Raw genomic sequence first — 16,135 nt, forward strand, 5'->3', positions numbered from 1 at the left:
GGGAGGCCGAGACGGGCGGATCACGAGGTCAGGAGATGGAGACCATCCTGGCTAACACGGTGAAACCCCGTCTCTACTAAAAAAATACAAAAAACTAGCCGGGCGAGGTGGCGGGCGCCTGTAGTCCCAGCTGCTCGGGAGGCTGAGGCAGGAGAATGGCGTGAACCCGGGAGGCGGAGCTTGCCGTGAGCTGAGATCCGGCCACTGCACTCCAGCCTGGGCCACAGAGCGAGACTCCGTCTCAAAAAAAATAAATAAATAAATAAAAATAAAAATAAAAAAAATAAAAAATAAAAAAATAAAAAATATTAAAAGATACGTATCTGAAAGACAATAAATTCCAGGTAAAGTAAACTCAAAGAGAATAATACCTAGACACATAATACTCAAACTGTTTAAAGACAAAGTCATGATCTTCAAATCAGCAAGGGAGCCTCACAGGATAAACAGCTGATTTTTCTTCAAAAACCATGAAGGCCAGAAAGGACTGGGATGACATTTTCAAAGCACTGAAATAAGATGGTCAATTAAGAATTCTATATCCAGCAAAACTATCCCTCAAAAATGAAGGGGAAATTAAGTCATTCCCAGATAAATAAAAGTGTCTTGGCTTGGATGATAAAAGACATAATCACTCAATTCAACTAGCAGGTTGCGTTTGTGAGCGGGGTGGGGTTGGGAGAGAGGCTTAGGTGCCTGAAACTTCTATTTCTTGTCCTAGTTGGTGGCTGCATAATTACTTTATGATAGCTCATTGAGCAGTACACTTATGTTGTGTGCACTCTTCTTTCTGTGTTTTACATCACAGATTTTTAAAAAAGAAAACACAGATGCTTTGTCTTTACATAATCAAAATTAGCACTTTATATTTCTTACTTTAATTGTCCAAATAGAAATAGCTTCTGAAGCCAAAGCCAAAAACTTGGTGAAATAAATGATTTCCTTCCTCTATACCTTTGTTCCAGCCCCCTCCTTCCATGTTATATTCTTACTGTCTTTGTCACGCCATTTATACCTGTTCTTCCTTTAATAGTCATTGTTAGGCTTTATCATATTATAAAGATTTACTGTGTCTGTCCCCTCTGCTATATGTGAACACTTTTAAGAAGATGAACTGTCAGCTGGGCATAGTGGCTCACACCTGTAATTGTAGCATTTTGGGAGGCCAAGGTGGGTGGATCACCTGAGATCAGAAGTTCGAGACCAGCCTGACCAATACGGTGAAACCCCATCTCTACTAAAAATAGAAAAATTAGCCAGGCATGGCGGCAGGTGCCTATAATCCCAGCTACTCAGGAGGCTGAGACAGGAGAACTGCTTGAACCTGGGAGGCGGAGATTGCAGTGAGCTGAGATTGTGCCACTGCACTACAGCCTGGGTGAAAAAAAAAAAAAAAAAAAGACGAACTGTCAAAATCTTCTCGGTGTGCTCAGTAGCACTATGCAGAGCACATAGGAAGCACAGAATAAAGATTTGAGAAATTAATTCTTCAATGGAATCAATAAAGAAAACCTTCCTACATAACAACACAAAAAAGTTCTTGCTGAGTATATTGTAACTATCCAAACTCAAAAGATTCCGTATCAAAGAAAATGTTAATCCTGAAGCAGTTAGCAGAGAAATATTTTTTTTAAAGGTTGAAATTCAAGGATGCTGAGTAGAAAGTTTTGATCAGATGAGGAAGAGAAACTGCTTAGGTGATGCAGTCATTCCTGAGATGTCACTATTTTACTTTATGATTAATATTAGAAAAGAACATATTATAAATGAAAATTTTTGACAGCTCAAATCACGTCTGAAAGAAGAAATTCATGATCCTTTTCTTAAATGCAACAGAAATGGTACTGAGACCACACAAAGATATCCTTCAACTCATGACAAACAGAGCAAGTTTCTCACATCCAACTCATAGCCCTCCTTAGCCTTCACTTGGAAAACCTCTGAATATACCTATTCTTGGAATTTAGTATAGATGTTTATTTTGTCATTCACCGTTTTTGTTTTTATAATGAGCAAAAGATTAATCTCACCGCAGTGGAGGGAGACTGGGTACCTAGGCAAGAAAAAGAAAAGAAGGTACCCAGTTCAGAGGTTTGAAATGCCCTGCAAAGGAAGTGCCCAACAAACCTGAAAAAGGAAAGCATCACCCAGGGAATTGCTGAGGCAGAAGACAAAGTCCTTCTTGGGGTGCTCAGGCACCGCCTGCACAATGCTGTTCTCCACCCAGACGGCGTGTTTGGGGATGCTGTTGTGGTCTATTCCAGACCTGCCATCGCTCTCGTAGAAAAATAGCGTGCATCCTGAGGAAACAGAACAGGGGTGTGCATGAGTATTTAGTGCTTGGGAAACAAAAGAACCCATAGTGGAACCTAACACGTGCACCCTGTCAGAGGCTGAAAATTAAAGCACATGGAACCCAGGAAGTAAAGAGAATGGAGCCAGGCTTGGACTCAAGTCTTGGAGGGGTCTAAAGAAGGACAAAGATCTTAAATTGTAGCTTCTCGGCCTGCCTGGGATTCCTTCCTGCATGCCCTCAAGTTCTCTCAAACCCTTCCTCTGGGTTTTAGATTGATTCATTACAGGTCTCTTCACAGACATAGGGTCTCGTGACTCGTCTGTCCCGAGGCGAGTACAAACATGGTCCTCCAGGCCAGAAGTGTGCCTGGCACTGTGTGAGGACTGGAAGTCACTACCGTCCGACTGAAGCTTATTCAAATATGTCTCACATGATATGCAACCAGAAAAATCTAGAAACGGTATTTAGTTTCCAGACCATGCCCTTGGATAAAACAATATATAATACCAGCAGTAAGTACGTTAAGGATAAGAAAAACAATGATACATTTTTGGTCTCACATCTTATCTATATTTTTTTCTAGAAGCCAACCATGCCCTTGTTCCTATTGAAAGAGGAAATCCATGGCACACATACAAAGGCCTGGGAGAAGCCAGAGTCCTGGTCCATACATAATTGCACTGTGAAACTAACAAGATAGTAGCAACAGAATATTTCACAGACTTGTGGCAAGATGGCTTCCATAGATTCCCTCCATTATCACCTAAACTTAAGGCTCACTTTAATAGCAACTACTAGCTGAACACTTACTCTCAACTAACTGAAATCAATTTCAGGGGAAGCCAGGGTACAACTTTATGACTCTTCCTCAACCTCAGCATAAGCTATCCGTCCATTTTCACCATCTTCCTTACCACAAAAAAGTGCCACACTTCCTGTGAACTGCACAACCCTTGAAAGTTCAATCTATTCAGCTACAACGGGAATCTGTAAAGCAAATTTGCTTATCTGCGATTAGTATTTGTAGAATGATGCAGATCAATGGAAAGGTCACACTGGTTCCAGGGCAACTTTTCCTAGCCTATAATATTTCACATTACCATAGAAGAGCTGTTGAACTCTACATCCTTTCACACAGATGAATGAAGCATATTGATATGCCCTGCCCACTCATTTCACATTTTTTCTCTTGGCACAGTCTGACCACAGGCTCCGCTTACAAGTCCTTATTGCACGGTGCTGCTGAGCATCATGATTTCATACTTGTGGTCCTTGTCTCCATAATTGAGGAGTCTCAAGTGTTCCTTCTACCCATTCAAATTACAGTTGCTTCTTTTTTCAAAGGTAAAGCCCTATACTAACATTTTTTTGAAAGATAAAGTTTTCTAGGCACAGTGGCTTATGCCTATAATCCCAGCACTTTGGGAGATCAAGGTGGAAGGATTACTTGAGCCCAGGAGTTCAACACCAGCCTGGGCAATACAGTGAGGCCTCATCTCTACTAAAAATAAAAAATAAAAAAAATTAGTCGGACATGCCTATGGTCCCAGCGACTCAGGTGGCTGAGCTGGGAGGATTATTTGAGCCCAGGAGGTTGAAGCTGCAGTGAGCCATGATCATGCCACTGCACTCCAGCCTGGGCAACAGAGCAAGACCCTGTCACAAAAAAATTTAAATGAAAGATACAGTTTTGGCCTGGCTAACACGGTGAAACCCCATCTCTACTAAAAATACAAAAAAATTAGCTGGGTGTGGTGGCGGGTGCCTGTAGTCCCAGCTACTCGGGAGGCTGAGGCGGGAGAATGGCGTGAACCCGGGAGGCGGAGCTTGCAGTAAGCCAAAATCGCGCCACTGCACTCCAGCCTGGGCGACAGAGTGAGACTTCATCTCCACAAAAAAAATAAAAAAGAAAGATAAAGTTTTATGTTGCTTATTGTTAAAAAATTTGAGTGGAGTTCTGCAGGGTTATTTCTATTTTTTATTACTTTTTTTTTTTTTTTTTAGATATGGGGTCCCACTGTTGCCCAGGCTGGGGTACAGTGGCACAGTCATAGCTCAATGCAGCCTTGAACTCCTGAGCTCAAGTGAACCTCCTATCTCAGTCTCCCAAGTAGCTGGAACTACAGGCATATGCCACCATACCTGGCTAATTTGCATATATTTTTTTGTAAAGACAAAGTCTCACTATGTTACCCAGGCTGGTCTCAAATTCCTGGCCTCAAGTGATCTTCCTGCCTCAGCCTCCTGTAGTGCTAGGATTACAGGAGTGAGCCACCACACTAAGCTAATTTTTTTTAGTTTGGGTTTAAAAGTTGCATGGTGTAATTTAAATACATACCTGTAGAGTAGCCTGCCCCAACTCTATTTTTCTCAAATCCCAATGATTTTGATAATCTCAAGGCTTTTCAGGAACACTTGTATCAAAAAGCAGAATCATCTGTACCTCCTATTTCCATGCCTTAGGCTAGCACAGATTAGAGATACAAAGAAATAACAAAACTGGGAGGCGGAAACTGTTTTCCTCTAAATCACAGGGTCTCATGATGGGCCAAACTTGGCAATGTCTGGTGACCTTTCTGGCTGTCACAACTTGGGGGAAGGTGCTATTGGTATCTAGTGGACACAACCTAAGGAAGCTGTTAAGCATCTACAATGCCCAGGACAGCCCACACAACAAAGAATTATCCAGAAAATGTCAACAGTGTCACTGTTGAGAAACCCTACTCTAAATAGTTTTTGTGAACTAATTCAACACTAATGAAAAGTAGATTCCTAACATAAAAGGAGCAATACACCTTAGCATGGGTTAAGAACAGAGAAAGAAGTCTGTGGATAATGCATTAGGGGACACTCACAAATCCTAACATGTACATCTACTGAATGTTGTATGGTCCTATCAGGTAATTGTTTTTGTAATTTTTCAACTTTGATTTAGAATCATCCACAACAAAGCACCACCAAAGGTAGCTAAAATCAGCTCTTACTCAACGATCAACTTGTTCCAATTTTAAGATGAACACGAAGCAGCAAATCTGAGAACCACATTCCCCCTGATGAAAGTCTGTTTACCTTCATCTTCCCCGGAACATAATCTGTACGTTCTTCCGTTGTCTATGGAAACACTCCAGAGACTAATTCCAAATGAAATCTTTTTTTTAAAAAATCAACTACTTTGCCTAATGGGAAAGAATCTTTGGGGAAAAAAAATCTCTATCCCACAGTTCCAATGTGTTCTGCTTTTTATTTCCCAATATTCAAGCATTGCTAAGAAAAAGTCAGCTGCAAGTCTTGCTTTCGAGCAGCAAGGACAAAGCCCTGAGGTTGTCAACAAATACTGGGAACCCATCAGGATGAAGCAAAGAACTCAGTGGCTCCATGTGCTGGGCCTGAATTCCAACAGGTTGTGTCACTCAGATCTGCGTCACCAAGAAAGTAAAGCCTCCCTTCCCTAAAGAGCCTGTGGGCTGTGCTCCTGGACATCCGCACCCTGACTTCCTGCATCATTTACTCTTGGAGGGAATGGCAGAAACAAAATAAACCCCTCTGATATGTCAAAAGTAAAAAAAGCCAACTAATCATTTTTATTTTACGCCACTGACATTGCTGCTCTCAACCGGAGAGTGAGAATCCCCTGGGAAGCTTGTTTAAATCACAAAGCCAAGGCCTGTTGCAGGCTGAATTGTGTCCTCCAAACATCCTAAATCCAGTTAGCTCAGAATATGATCGTATTTGGAAATACAGCCTTTAAAGAGGTAATTAAGATAATATGAGGTCAAATGGGTAGGCCCTGATCCAATATAAATGGTGCCCTTAGAAGAAGAAGGAATTTGAACACAGACAAGTAAAGGGAAGACCGTGTGAAGATACCGGAAGAAGACAGCCACCTCCAAGTCAAGGAGAGCAGTCTCAGAAGAAATCGACCCTGCCAACACCTTGATCTTGGACTTCCAGCCTCCACGACTGTGAGATGATACATTTCTGTTATTTCCACATCCAGGCTGTGGTGCTTTGCTATGGCAGCTCCAGCAAACTCATCTAGGGCCCACCTCCAAATCTTATGATTCAGCAGGTGTGGGGTACAACCCAGAAAGACCCTCAAGAGGCTGTGATGCAGGTGATCTTCAGATCAAGCTATTAAGAACTTGGCACTAATTAATAAAATGAACCCTAAGATGGGCTGCTAAGGATAAGAGGCTGCAGTGTCCAGTGGTGTGACCATCTAGGGGAGAAGCAGGAAGTGAAAGAAGAAGAAGCCTTTCCCCTCATCTCCTCTCACTCTCCCAGAGTAGAGCAGCTGGTGTGATCCAGGCCCCTCAGACATAAGCCTGTAGCACCTCCAAATTAAGACAAGACAGGTCACACATGAGAAAGAACACTGCAGTTCTTCTCCAAAATGCTTCCACCACGATGCACATCTATGTCTCATATGCAAGACCACTACAGCAAAAATCATCAAAAGATATTGTTCTAGGAGGCCAGCAACCAATGCACCTGTAAACCCAAGGCCAAAGCAGGAGGATTGCTTGAAGCCAAAAGTTGGAGATCAGCCTGGGCAACACAGCAAGACCCTGTCTCAACAAAAAATAAAAACATTAGCCAGGCATGGTGGCACATGCCTGTAATCCCAACTACTTGGAAGGCTGAAGCAGGAGGATCACTTGAGCCCAGGAGTGATCCTTGGCTGCAGTGAGCTGTAACTGTGCCACTGCATTCCAGCCTGGAAGACAGAGTGAGACCCTGTCTCAAAAAGAATAAAAGGAAAAGATAATGCTCTAGGAATAGCTGAGCATCAAAACTTCAGAAGGAGCCGGGGCCTCTGAGTGACTTCATAGAAAAGAGTTATCACACAAGCCTTCGATCGTCTATTTCTGATAAGTGGGAGGGAAATAAAGTTCTGTCTTGCTTACGGTATTGGGAATGGCAGGGCGGGTCTCTGGCACATGCAGCAAAACCTATATCCTAACCAAAACCCTCCCTTCCTATGTCATCAGCCATCTGAGCAACAGCTGGCACCAAGAGTAATGGGGCCAACCCAAGTCCTACTCGTGCAAGGGTTGATCTGCACCTACATAGGCATTTGTGTTCACCTCACTAAGCAGAGCTCTAGGCTGCTCCACGTCTCTAGGATTGCATGTTCCCAAACCAACCACAGTCTGTGAAATCCAATATCAAATGGTCTAGTTTGATACTGGTAAGCCCAGGCTTCTTCCTCTTGCGCCTTTCCATCAATCCTGTTGACATAGCTAAACTAGTCTGCCATGTATTAACACTGTTTTAAGTCTAGCTTGGGATGAAAACTCTGTGTTTGAGAAGTGTTTTTCTTTTTAAAATATAGAGCTCACAAATATATTACATTTTCTACGCTACCAGGACTTATGCAGATACGTGCAACAATACGTACATGTAATTCATGAAAATATGCAAAATGACAACAAACACAAGCATGGTTATATAAACAGAAAATAAAGTGATCTAACATACATGTCTGTATCTATAGATACACAGTAAAAACACAAAGTTTGACTATTAAATAGTGACTTTTTCATAAATATGATGGTCTATACATTCCATTAATATCAGGTTGAATCCTATGAAATTAACGTCATTCTACCAATTCTTTACCTTAAAAAACGGCAATTTCATAGAATTCAAGCTAATAAATTTCCCTCCAAAATAGTCACTTTGAAAGACGCAAAGCTAAATGATTCCAAAAAGATTTGGGTTTTTTTGGAACTCATCCTTTGAAACTGTCATCAAACCAGTTGCATATATGCCAAAACTAGACATGAGATGCTCCTCTAGCATAACTGTGAAAAAAGAAAATAAAACATCATTTGCAGGGGTGGGGATGGGAGATTTACTACTCAGAGGACATAAAGTTTCACTTAAGTCACATGAATAAGTTCTAGCTTATTTATTTGTTTGTTTATTTATTATGAGCTGGTGTCTTGCTATGTTGCCCAGGCTGGCCTTGAACTCCTGGGCTCAAGTGAACATCCTGCCTCAGCCTCCCAAAGTGCTGGGATTACAGGCGTGAGCCACTATGCCCAGCCCCGATGACTAGGTTCTAGAAATCTGCCTTACAACATTGCACTTGTAGTCCATAATACCATATTGCACATTTTAAAATGTGTTAAGAGGGTAGATTTCATGCGAAATGCTCTTACCATGATAAATTTTTAAAATTAGTTTGACTTTCAAATTCTATATAACAACAACAATAAACCCACCCATCCCGTGAGTATGTGCACAACGGAGCACATCTATTAGTGCATTTGGCACATAGCCAGGGCCGTCCCGCTCTCACCTTTCAGGGACACCCAGTAGTGCTTCCACTTCCTCCGGGTGGCTGACTCCACCTTCTTGTTCTTCTTGTGCACCAGGAAGTTCTTGACGGCCAGGGCGCCGGCCTTGCGCACCGTGCCCTGCGCGGCAGTCAGCAGGATGTCCGACTGGCCCGGGGAGCTAAGGGTGCCGCTGCTCTGCTCATCGCTGTGCGCTGAGCCGGCCTCCTCCAGGCTCTCGCTGTTGGTGGTGCTCATCTCCAGCTCCCGCCGGAAGTTCTCGTACACCCCCTGACGAGCCGCATCCCCGGTGGAGCTGCTGCCGCTGTCGCTGCCCACAAAGGCCCGGCCTGTGGTGGGTGAGTAGCTGGAGTTGGTGGCATTGGATCGCCTGGACAGGAGGTCCGTGTCGGTGGTGGCCCCTTCAATCCCACTGTCTGCAAACTCACTGCCCTCGCCTGCATTAATATCCTTGGGAGCAGAAAGGGAGAGCAAAGAAGACAAGCGTCACGTAGAGAAGGAACCCAGGAGCTCCTGTGGGTCCAGCCAGGGCTCTGTAGCACCGGGAGACGCATAAGGCACGGCCACTCCCGACGGCTCTTGGACCAGGTCCTGCTCAACCCTGGACCTGCAAAGACCCAGCCGAGCTGCTCAGGAAACCTTCAGCCACCCTCCATGAGAGAAAACGATTTGGAATGTTCAAGAAATATAAAAGAAATAAGGAACACTTCAAAGAGCTTATTTCTCTAAGATAATTAATGAATTGGCAAATTCGCGATTGAGATTCTACAGCTGCCATGCTGAGAACCCAGCACCCTCAGCCTCATCAGCTTGCCCTCACCTCCAGGAAATTCTGCAGGCAGATGAGTTAGTTGTTCCAGACGTAGGGAGTGACCATGAATAACTAGGTCTTTTTAGCTGATCTCTTTAAAAATAAATAAATAAAAGGCCTGCTTAGGAGTCTCTCTTATAATGGGGTGACTGAAAAGATAGCTAGGGCAGCGCCTCACCCACTCACCTGGCACAGCCCCATGTTCCAGGAGCAGGCAAGAATCCTCATCCTCTAATCAGCTTGGCTTCTTGAAAACAAGCAGCCTCTCACTCTGCATTGTGCTGAATAAGTCTGTAGGGCCCACAGCTCCATCGAGCTCTCCAATTACCTTGCCCTTTCAAAGCTGGGATGCTAGGAGCCTTGGGCAGGCTACTTGCTGCCCCAGGGCCATGTGACAGCTCGGGGCAACTGCCAAGATACTGGGGGTATCAATTCCCAGTTTAAAAACATTGGAAACTTCCAAAACTGCTTGTGCTCTGAAGTTGAACATTTCCGAGACAAATAGCTCTGTTCTTAAATCAGTATCTTAATTGCTCTAAAGTGCTACAGGCATTTCCATAAACAATAATTAAATTATGGTAGTCATCAAGGAAGGATACTGACTACAATATTGGACAGAATAGCTCAACAGTCTTATGCGTAAGAAAGGAGCCAGATTGTTCTCCAAGGAAGAGAATGGGAGCCTGAGTCTAATATAGAAGATGCCAAAGTAATACACAGTTTGGTGGTTTCACCAATTTGGGGGCCTTTAGTCTCACAAATGGCTAATTCTGGCTCAAACATGTAAAAACTAACCAGATATTCTGAATTACAATACAGATGAATGCTCTGGGCTCCTATCTTTGCTGAGAGGCAACGGGGGTAGTAGGAGCCATGCCACAAACTAATACTGGCCTACACAAGGCCCCAGACAGACACTGTGCCTGTATCTCCACGAACCTCACTCAGTTCTAAGAATTGTTCAAAGTTCACCTTCATCATGAAGAAATATTCAGTGAGCAACTAAAAAAGGTGAATAGCAAGACATGGAAAAAAGAGGGTGGTGGGAGTAGAATGGCAGCAGGAGATTGCTGGGTGAGGTTCTAGGGATCAACTCCATTATAAATGGAGCTTAGACCCCCGGGAGTTAGAGGGACTTAAGGGAAAGAAAGAAACCACGAATGTAGCTCAGGTGCAGACCCCTGTAACTGCTGGTTCCCACAGCTTTGCTATCTGTTATCCTGCTTATTAACATCCACGGGTGGTCATGAAAGACCTAGAGCCAATTGGTAAAAATCCTCTACACAAACAGGAAAACACTGTCATCAACCCACATTTCTCCCTGGCAGGGACACTGACCATATGCTTCCTTCTTGATATAAGACAAAAAGAAAATTTGACAATTGTTGATTATTCAGGATAACCACTGAGTTACAGAAGGTAAGTCCGTGAATTTTCCAAACTTCTGGATTCATTTTCATGTCTCAGTCCTTCTGGGAAGAAGGTTTGGTATGCATGAAAAAAATCAGCTATTAAGTTCTCTCCTCTAAAATGCAAAGAGGCGAAATGCTTCTCTACAAGACAGGGAAATTTAGCTACACAGGTAACATCACTATTCCATAAGAGAGACTTTGGTACAAAGGAGAGATGATCACAGGCATCTTGTAATTCCCAGAGCTCCAGAAGAGGAAGGGACTTGGCAAAGTCATCTCATTGATTAACAGCCTGCGGCTCAGAAAATCACAAGTCTGGCTGGTGGCAGATGGGAGGTTGAAACCTATCCTTCCAAGTACACTTTCCACTATTATATGGTGACCTCATGGCTCAGCTGGAGGTAGCACCTGACCAGATTCTGTCTAAATATTCAGCCCCAGCAGGGCATGGTGGCTCATGCCTATAATCCCAGCACTTTGGGAGGCTGAAGCAGGTGGATCACCTGAGGTCAGGAGTTCAAGACCAGCCTAGGCAACAAGGTGACACCCTGTCTCTAATAAAACTACAAAAAATCAGCCAGACATGGTGGCATGCACCTGTAGTCCCAGCTACTAGGGAGGTTGAGGCAGGCGGGAGGATCGCTTGAGTCCAGGAGGCGGAGGTTGCAGTGAGCCAAGACTGCACCACTGCACTCCAGCCTGGGCAACAGAGCGAGACCCTGTCTCAAAACAAACAAACAAAACAAACAAAACAAACCAACCAATCCCATGCCTTCCCCCTTTTCTTACCAACAATGGCTCTTGTAGCTTTTTTCAGCAAAAGCTGAGTGACTGTTTATCCAGTTGCCTTGACCTGCCTGGCAAAAACCTAAAACCTGCAAGTGGAAGAAAGTGGAAGGAGGAGATGAAGAGAGGATAAGGAAAAGAGAGGCAGAGACCTGAAAGACAACTCTCAAGAGCATGTCTCGTAAGATTCCACTATATTCCCAACACCATCCATCCCTTTACAGAAGGTCTTCACATCTGCCTCTATTTAAACTAAGAGTAAGGCCTCAATGGACACTCACCTCTGTAAAAGACCTGAACATCTGCTCATGCCAACTGACACTGTAGCTTTGCCATGGCCCAGACTATGTGTGTTCAACTCGGGGACAACCACTAAACTAATGAAGGAAGTGATTACTCCAGGTAAAAGACCTGCGGGCCCCAGCTGAGCTTGGATGCTTTGGAAGCACACAGCTCCGTATCATCACCTGGGAATGCTCTTGTCATCTGTGATCCAAGACAACTCCACCTTGAATCCTTAAGTGGTTATTCAGGCTCAGTGGTACACATGCCCCCACTGATATGTGACCCAGCCCATTGAGAAACGGATGCAGGTTGCCCAGCCCCAGCCCTTATTTAGTCATGAAGCTTGGGATGTCCCAAATTCCCAGAAGTCCATTCTCCAGCATTGCCGGAAATAGCGATGACCCAGCCAGAGGTGCTACTCAATACCGTTCTTTCTTTCCTTCATTGTGTTGCAAATTCACTTAGTGGTCATCTTTCAGGGGAGCTCCTCCTACTACCCACCTGAGAATCCTGATCCTTCCCCTACCCAGAAGCACCTGGAAACCTCTGCAGTCTTCCCAGGAGCGAGAAATACCGAAGACTGACACCACAAAATAGTCCCAGGGGAGCTTCAGCAGTTTTTGTAGCAACTGCAAGATAGGTTCCCTCTTAGAGTCAAATACTAAATTTTAATCAAAAAAGGCAGAGGAAATCAAGGGAAATGGTAAGATCCTGGCTAGACAGAGAAATCATTCTAAACATGGTTCATGATCTAGCCGAGATTTCCAGAAAACAGCTCAAAATAAACTCTCCATGTTAGAAGCACTCCGTTGAAGAGATTTCCGATCACGAACAACATTCACGGGGCAGAGAGGCTCTTCAATCCTGTACTCCCAGGACAAATTCTCTGAAGCCAGATTTTCAGGGCACTCACCAGTTTCCAGTCTACTGGCAGCTTCCCCAAAATGAATGTATGCACAAGTGGCCAGCTGTAGCCTAATACATACAACAGCTGTAGGCAAGAGTTTTCTTAGCATTTGAGCTGGGCAACAAATGCTTAAATGAGCTCCCACACTAAAATGAGGGAGGCAAGAGGCAAATTCAAAGCCTGTTTTCACCGCCTTAAAAACTGGAGGGTCACGCAGCATGAATGTAGACTAATGACACATTGTGGTAAGGCTCCAGTTGTTTTGACAGGAGACTTCAAATACTACGAAAGGGAGAGGTTTTCTGAGCTAATGATGTGCGAACACAATTTTGAAAATGCAATTAGCCAGAAAGTGCAAAGGCTCTGGGACAATTCCAGGACGAGTAGAATCAATTGGCCACTTGTAGTTAAGTTATAAGTCGAATGCAATTAGATACTGTTTCCTTTGTCACTTTAATTTCCCTGATAGATCCAGCTTAGCTTGAATATACCTGTGTTAAGATGCTAAATATAATGCAGAATTCACTGAATTCCAGGGGGTAAAGAAATGTGGACCTGCAGAAATCCTGAATTAGAACTGTTTCTGGCTTATTAAATTCTAACATGTCCTTCCTCTGATTTATCATCTTCTTCCTAACCCCAAAATGTTAAGTACCCCTCATTAGACACACACACACACACACACACGAATATCACCTTTGGTTCTCAGTATTATCTCCTTGGTATTCTCAGTACACTCTCCTTTGATAATCTCAGTACAGCAAGTATCAATTCTAGGTAAATGACTCTGAACCAATCTGTGCCTCAATTTCTTGATATGTATAATGGGGAGAGCAACACATCTACTTTGTAAGACACTTTATATGACACTGTAAGATTGAGTTACCCAGGAAAAGTGTCTTGAACTGAGCCCAGCACATAGTACCTGCTCAAAAATGTTAACTATAATTACGGTCATCTCCACCTTCAGCCCTACTTACATCTCGGCCCAAGAAGAGAAGGCATTGCCTGAACTCAGTTGCTAACTTCCTGCACCAACATGGAAGAAAGGTCTCTGAGAAACCTGGGAAAAACACAGGCATACCAAGGCTGGTGCTAGCCTAATACTAATTAGGCTTGTTCATTGTTTTCACAGTCACAAAACAGCACTCTAAACTAGGAAAATGGTGACGTTCTCTACATCGTAAATTAGTAACTATTGGTCACTATTATGAATTACTAATAATTGCCATCCTTGATTTGCCAGCATAGGAAATCAACTCTATTTTCCCTCCCCTTCCTTTCCTTAGGGCAAAATCTCTATGCCCTTCTTTTTATGTTTCCAACACCCATTCCTTTTCTTCTAATGATTTCCAATGGGAGTGACTCACAATTTCAGCTACAAGCATTGGAACCAAAATTCTTACTGTTACCAAAAAGGGATTCCAAAGTAAGTTGGCAAAAGTTTGATATGTTCCTTCAGGTAACTCCTGATTGGAGATGCTTTGTGTCTAAGTTAAACGAATCATCACCTCTCCTTTCATCTGCTTTTCTATGTATGTGCTTATACCTTACGGTCATCCCTCCCCTCCCTCCTCACTATCCATAATATATCAGAGACTCAGTTTTTTCTCTTCCCTTCTGAGTGCCACATCACTGGTTGAGCAATAAGCTCTCTCTTCTAAACCATCTTCCTTCCATCAATCCATCCGGCACACCACTGCCAGGTAAATGTTCCAGGAGCAATGCGGAGGACTCCTCAGACTGCTGTTCCAGACCCTCCCCCAGTGTCCGGCTTTAGCACTTGAGCTTCAGATGTCCCGGCCCACCAGTGAAATTGAAGAACTCATTCCAGGGCATACTCCCAACCTTTCTCGCTCCCAAAAATACTCACGTCCCCCCTTTTACTACAACCAGAAGCCTTCTCTGTGCTTCCTCCAACTGCCATGCCAACCTCTCCACAGCATCTCCTCTCCCACCCCCACCCTACCCCAGCCACACTGAGCTCCTCATTCTTGCTGAAATGTGCCACGCATCCTCCCATATTGCAACTCAGGAGCCAGTTCCCTCCTCTCCTTCAAGTCCCTATCCAGGCCTGCCCTCTCAAGAGTGCCCACCCTGACCACCCTGTCAGGAATTGCCCCCGGCATCCCCCACACTCCATCTTCCTCAACACGCCCTGTCTTTCTTCCACAGCACATCGCTTACTTATTATGCTAACTGTTTTCTGCCACACACACCCACTTCACCCCAACGAGCTCCACGAGCTCATGGATCGTTCCTCGTTGACGCATCCCAAGTGCCAAGAATAGAGCCTGGCATGGGGAAGGCACTTCAAAAATAATTGCTGAATGAACTCACTGCTGCTCATTTTCCACCACAATCTCAAAACAAGGAAAACAGTTTCTCATAGAATGTACTGCAGTTGGAGTTAAAGGTTTTGTCATTTCTCAACTCAGCTCATGCTCAACTAAAGTTGAGGTGACAAATGAGTCCTAGCTATAAAGCTTACATTTGTAGGCTTCAAGCAACCCAGATGGATTACGTCTTGTGTGGATGCAATTGGAGTTCACTTAAATTTTTGTTAACTCTTTTAAAAAATTGAGAAAGTAAGAAAGATATATTAGGCCGGGTGTGGTGGCCCATCCCTTTGGGGGCCGGCACTTTGGGAGGCCGAGGCCGGCAGATCACGAGGTCAAGAGATCTACACCATCCTGGCCAACATGGTGAAACCCTATCTCTACTAAAAATACAAATATTAGCTGGGTGTGGTGGCAGGTGCCTGTAGTCCCAGCTACTCCGGAAGCTGAGGCAGAAGAATTGCTTGAACCGGGGAGGCAGAGGTTGCAGTGAGCTGAGATTGTGCCACTGCACTCCAGCCTGGTGACAGAGCGAGACTCCATCTCAAAAACAAAAAAAGAAAGATATATTGAACTATCTTATGGCCCAAGCTAGATGCTCGGTCAACTGGTGGTCCAAAGCCAACTGGGCCCAAATGACAATGTGACAGGCCAGTCAGGTGGGTTTCCTAAGTTCTCCACTGGGACCTACGGAGACCCTGTGAGGCCTGTAGGGCAGGATGGCTTCATGGCCACATCCAACAGTCGTACATTTACAGTTATGCTGTAAGAAAAACAATGATTACACATTGTTATGACCCAATTTGAGTTAAGGGGCACAACTTTCCTCTTTTCTTATACTAAGAGTGTGATCTTTTTTTTTTTCTTTTTTGAGACAGGGTCTCATTCTGTCATGCAGGCTGGTGGAATATAGTGACATGATCATAGCTTGCTGCAGCCTTGACCTCCTAGGCTGAAGCAATCCTCTCACCTCAGCCTATTACGAAGCTGAGAC

The 16,135-nt window shown here is 44.1% G+C and overlaps 1 protein-coding gene across 2 annotated transcripts in view; it reads right to left on the reverse strand.

Annotated features, from left to right (window-relative positions):
• TIAM1 (TIAM Rac1 associated GEF 1) overlaps positions 1-16,135 on the reverse strand; it is a 446,951-nt gene that overhangs the window by 128,231 nt on the left and 302,585 nt on the right. For both annotated transcript variants that reach the window (XM_033232291.1, XM_033232292.1), the window contains 2 exons: positions 8,604-9,051; positions 2,128-2,300 (listed from right to left, as the gene is read on the reverse strand). In XM_033232291.1, the coding sequence (XP_033088182.1) occupies positions 2,128-2,300; positions 8,604-9,051 (621 nt within the window). The remainder of the gene's footprint in view (positions 1-2,127; positions 2,301-8,603; positions 9,052-16,135) is intronic.

This window comes from Trachypithecus francoisi, unplaced genomic scaffold (genome assembly GCF_009764315.1).
Source record: "Trachypithecus francoisi isolate TF-2019V2 unplaced genomic scaffold, Tfra_2.0 Lachesis_group14, whole genome shotgun sequence".
Lineage (NCBI taxonomy): Eukaryota > Metazoa > Chordata > Mammalia > Primates > Cercopithecidae > Trachypithecus > Trachypithecus francoisi.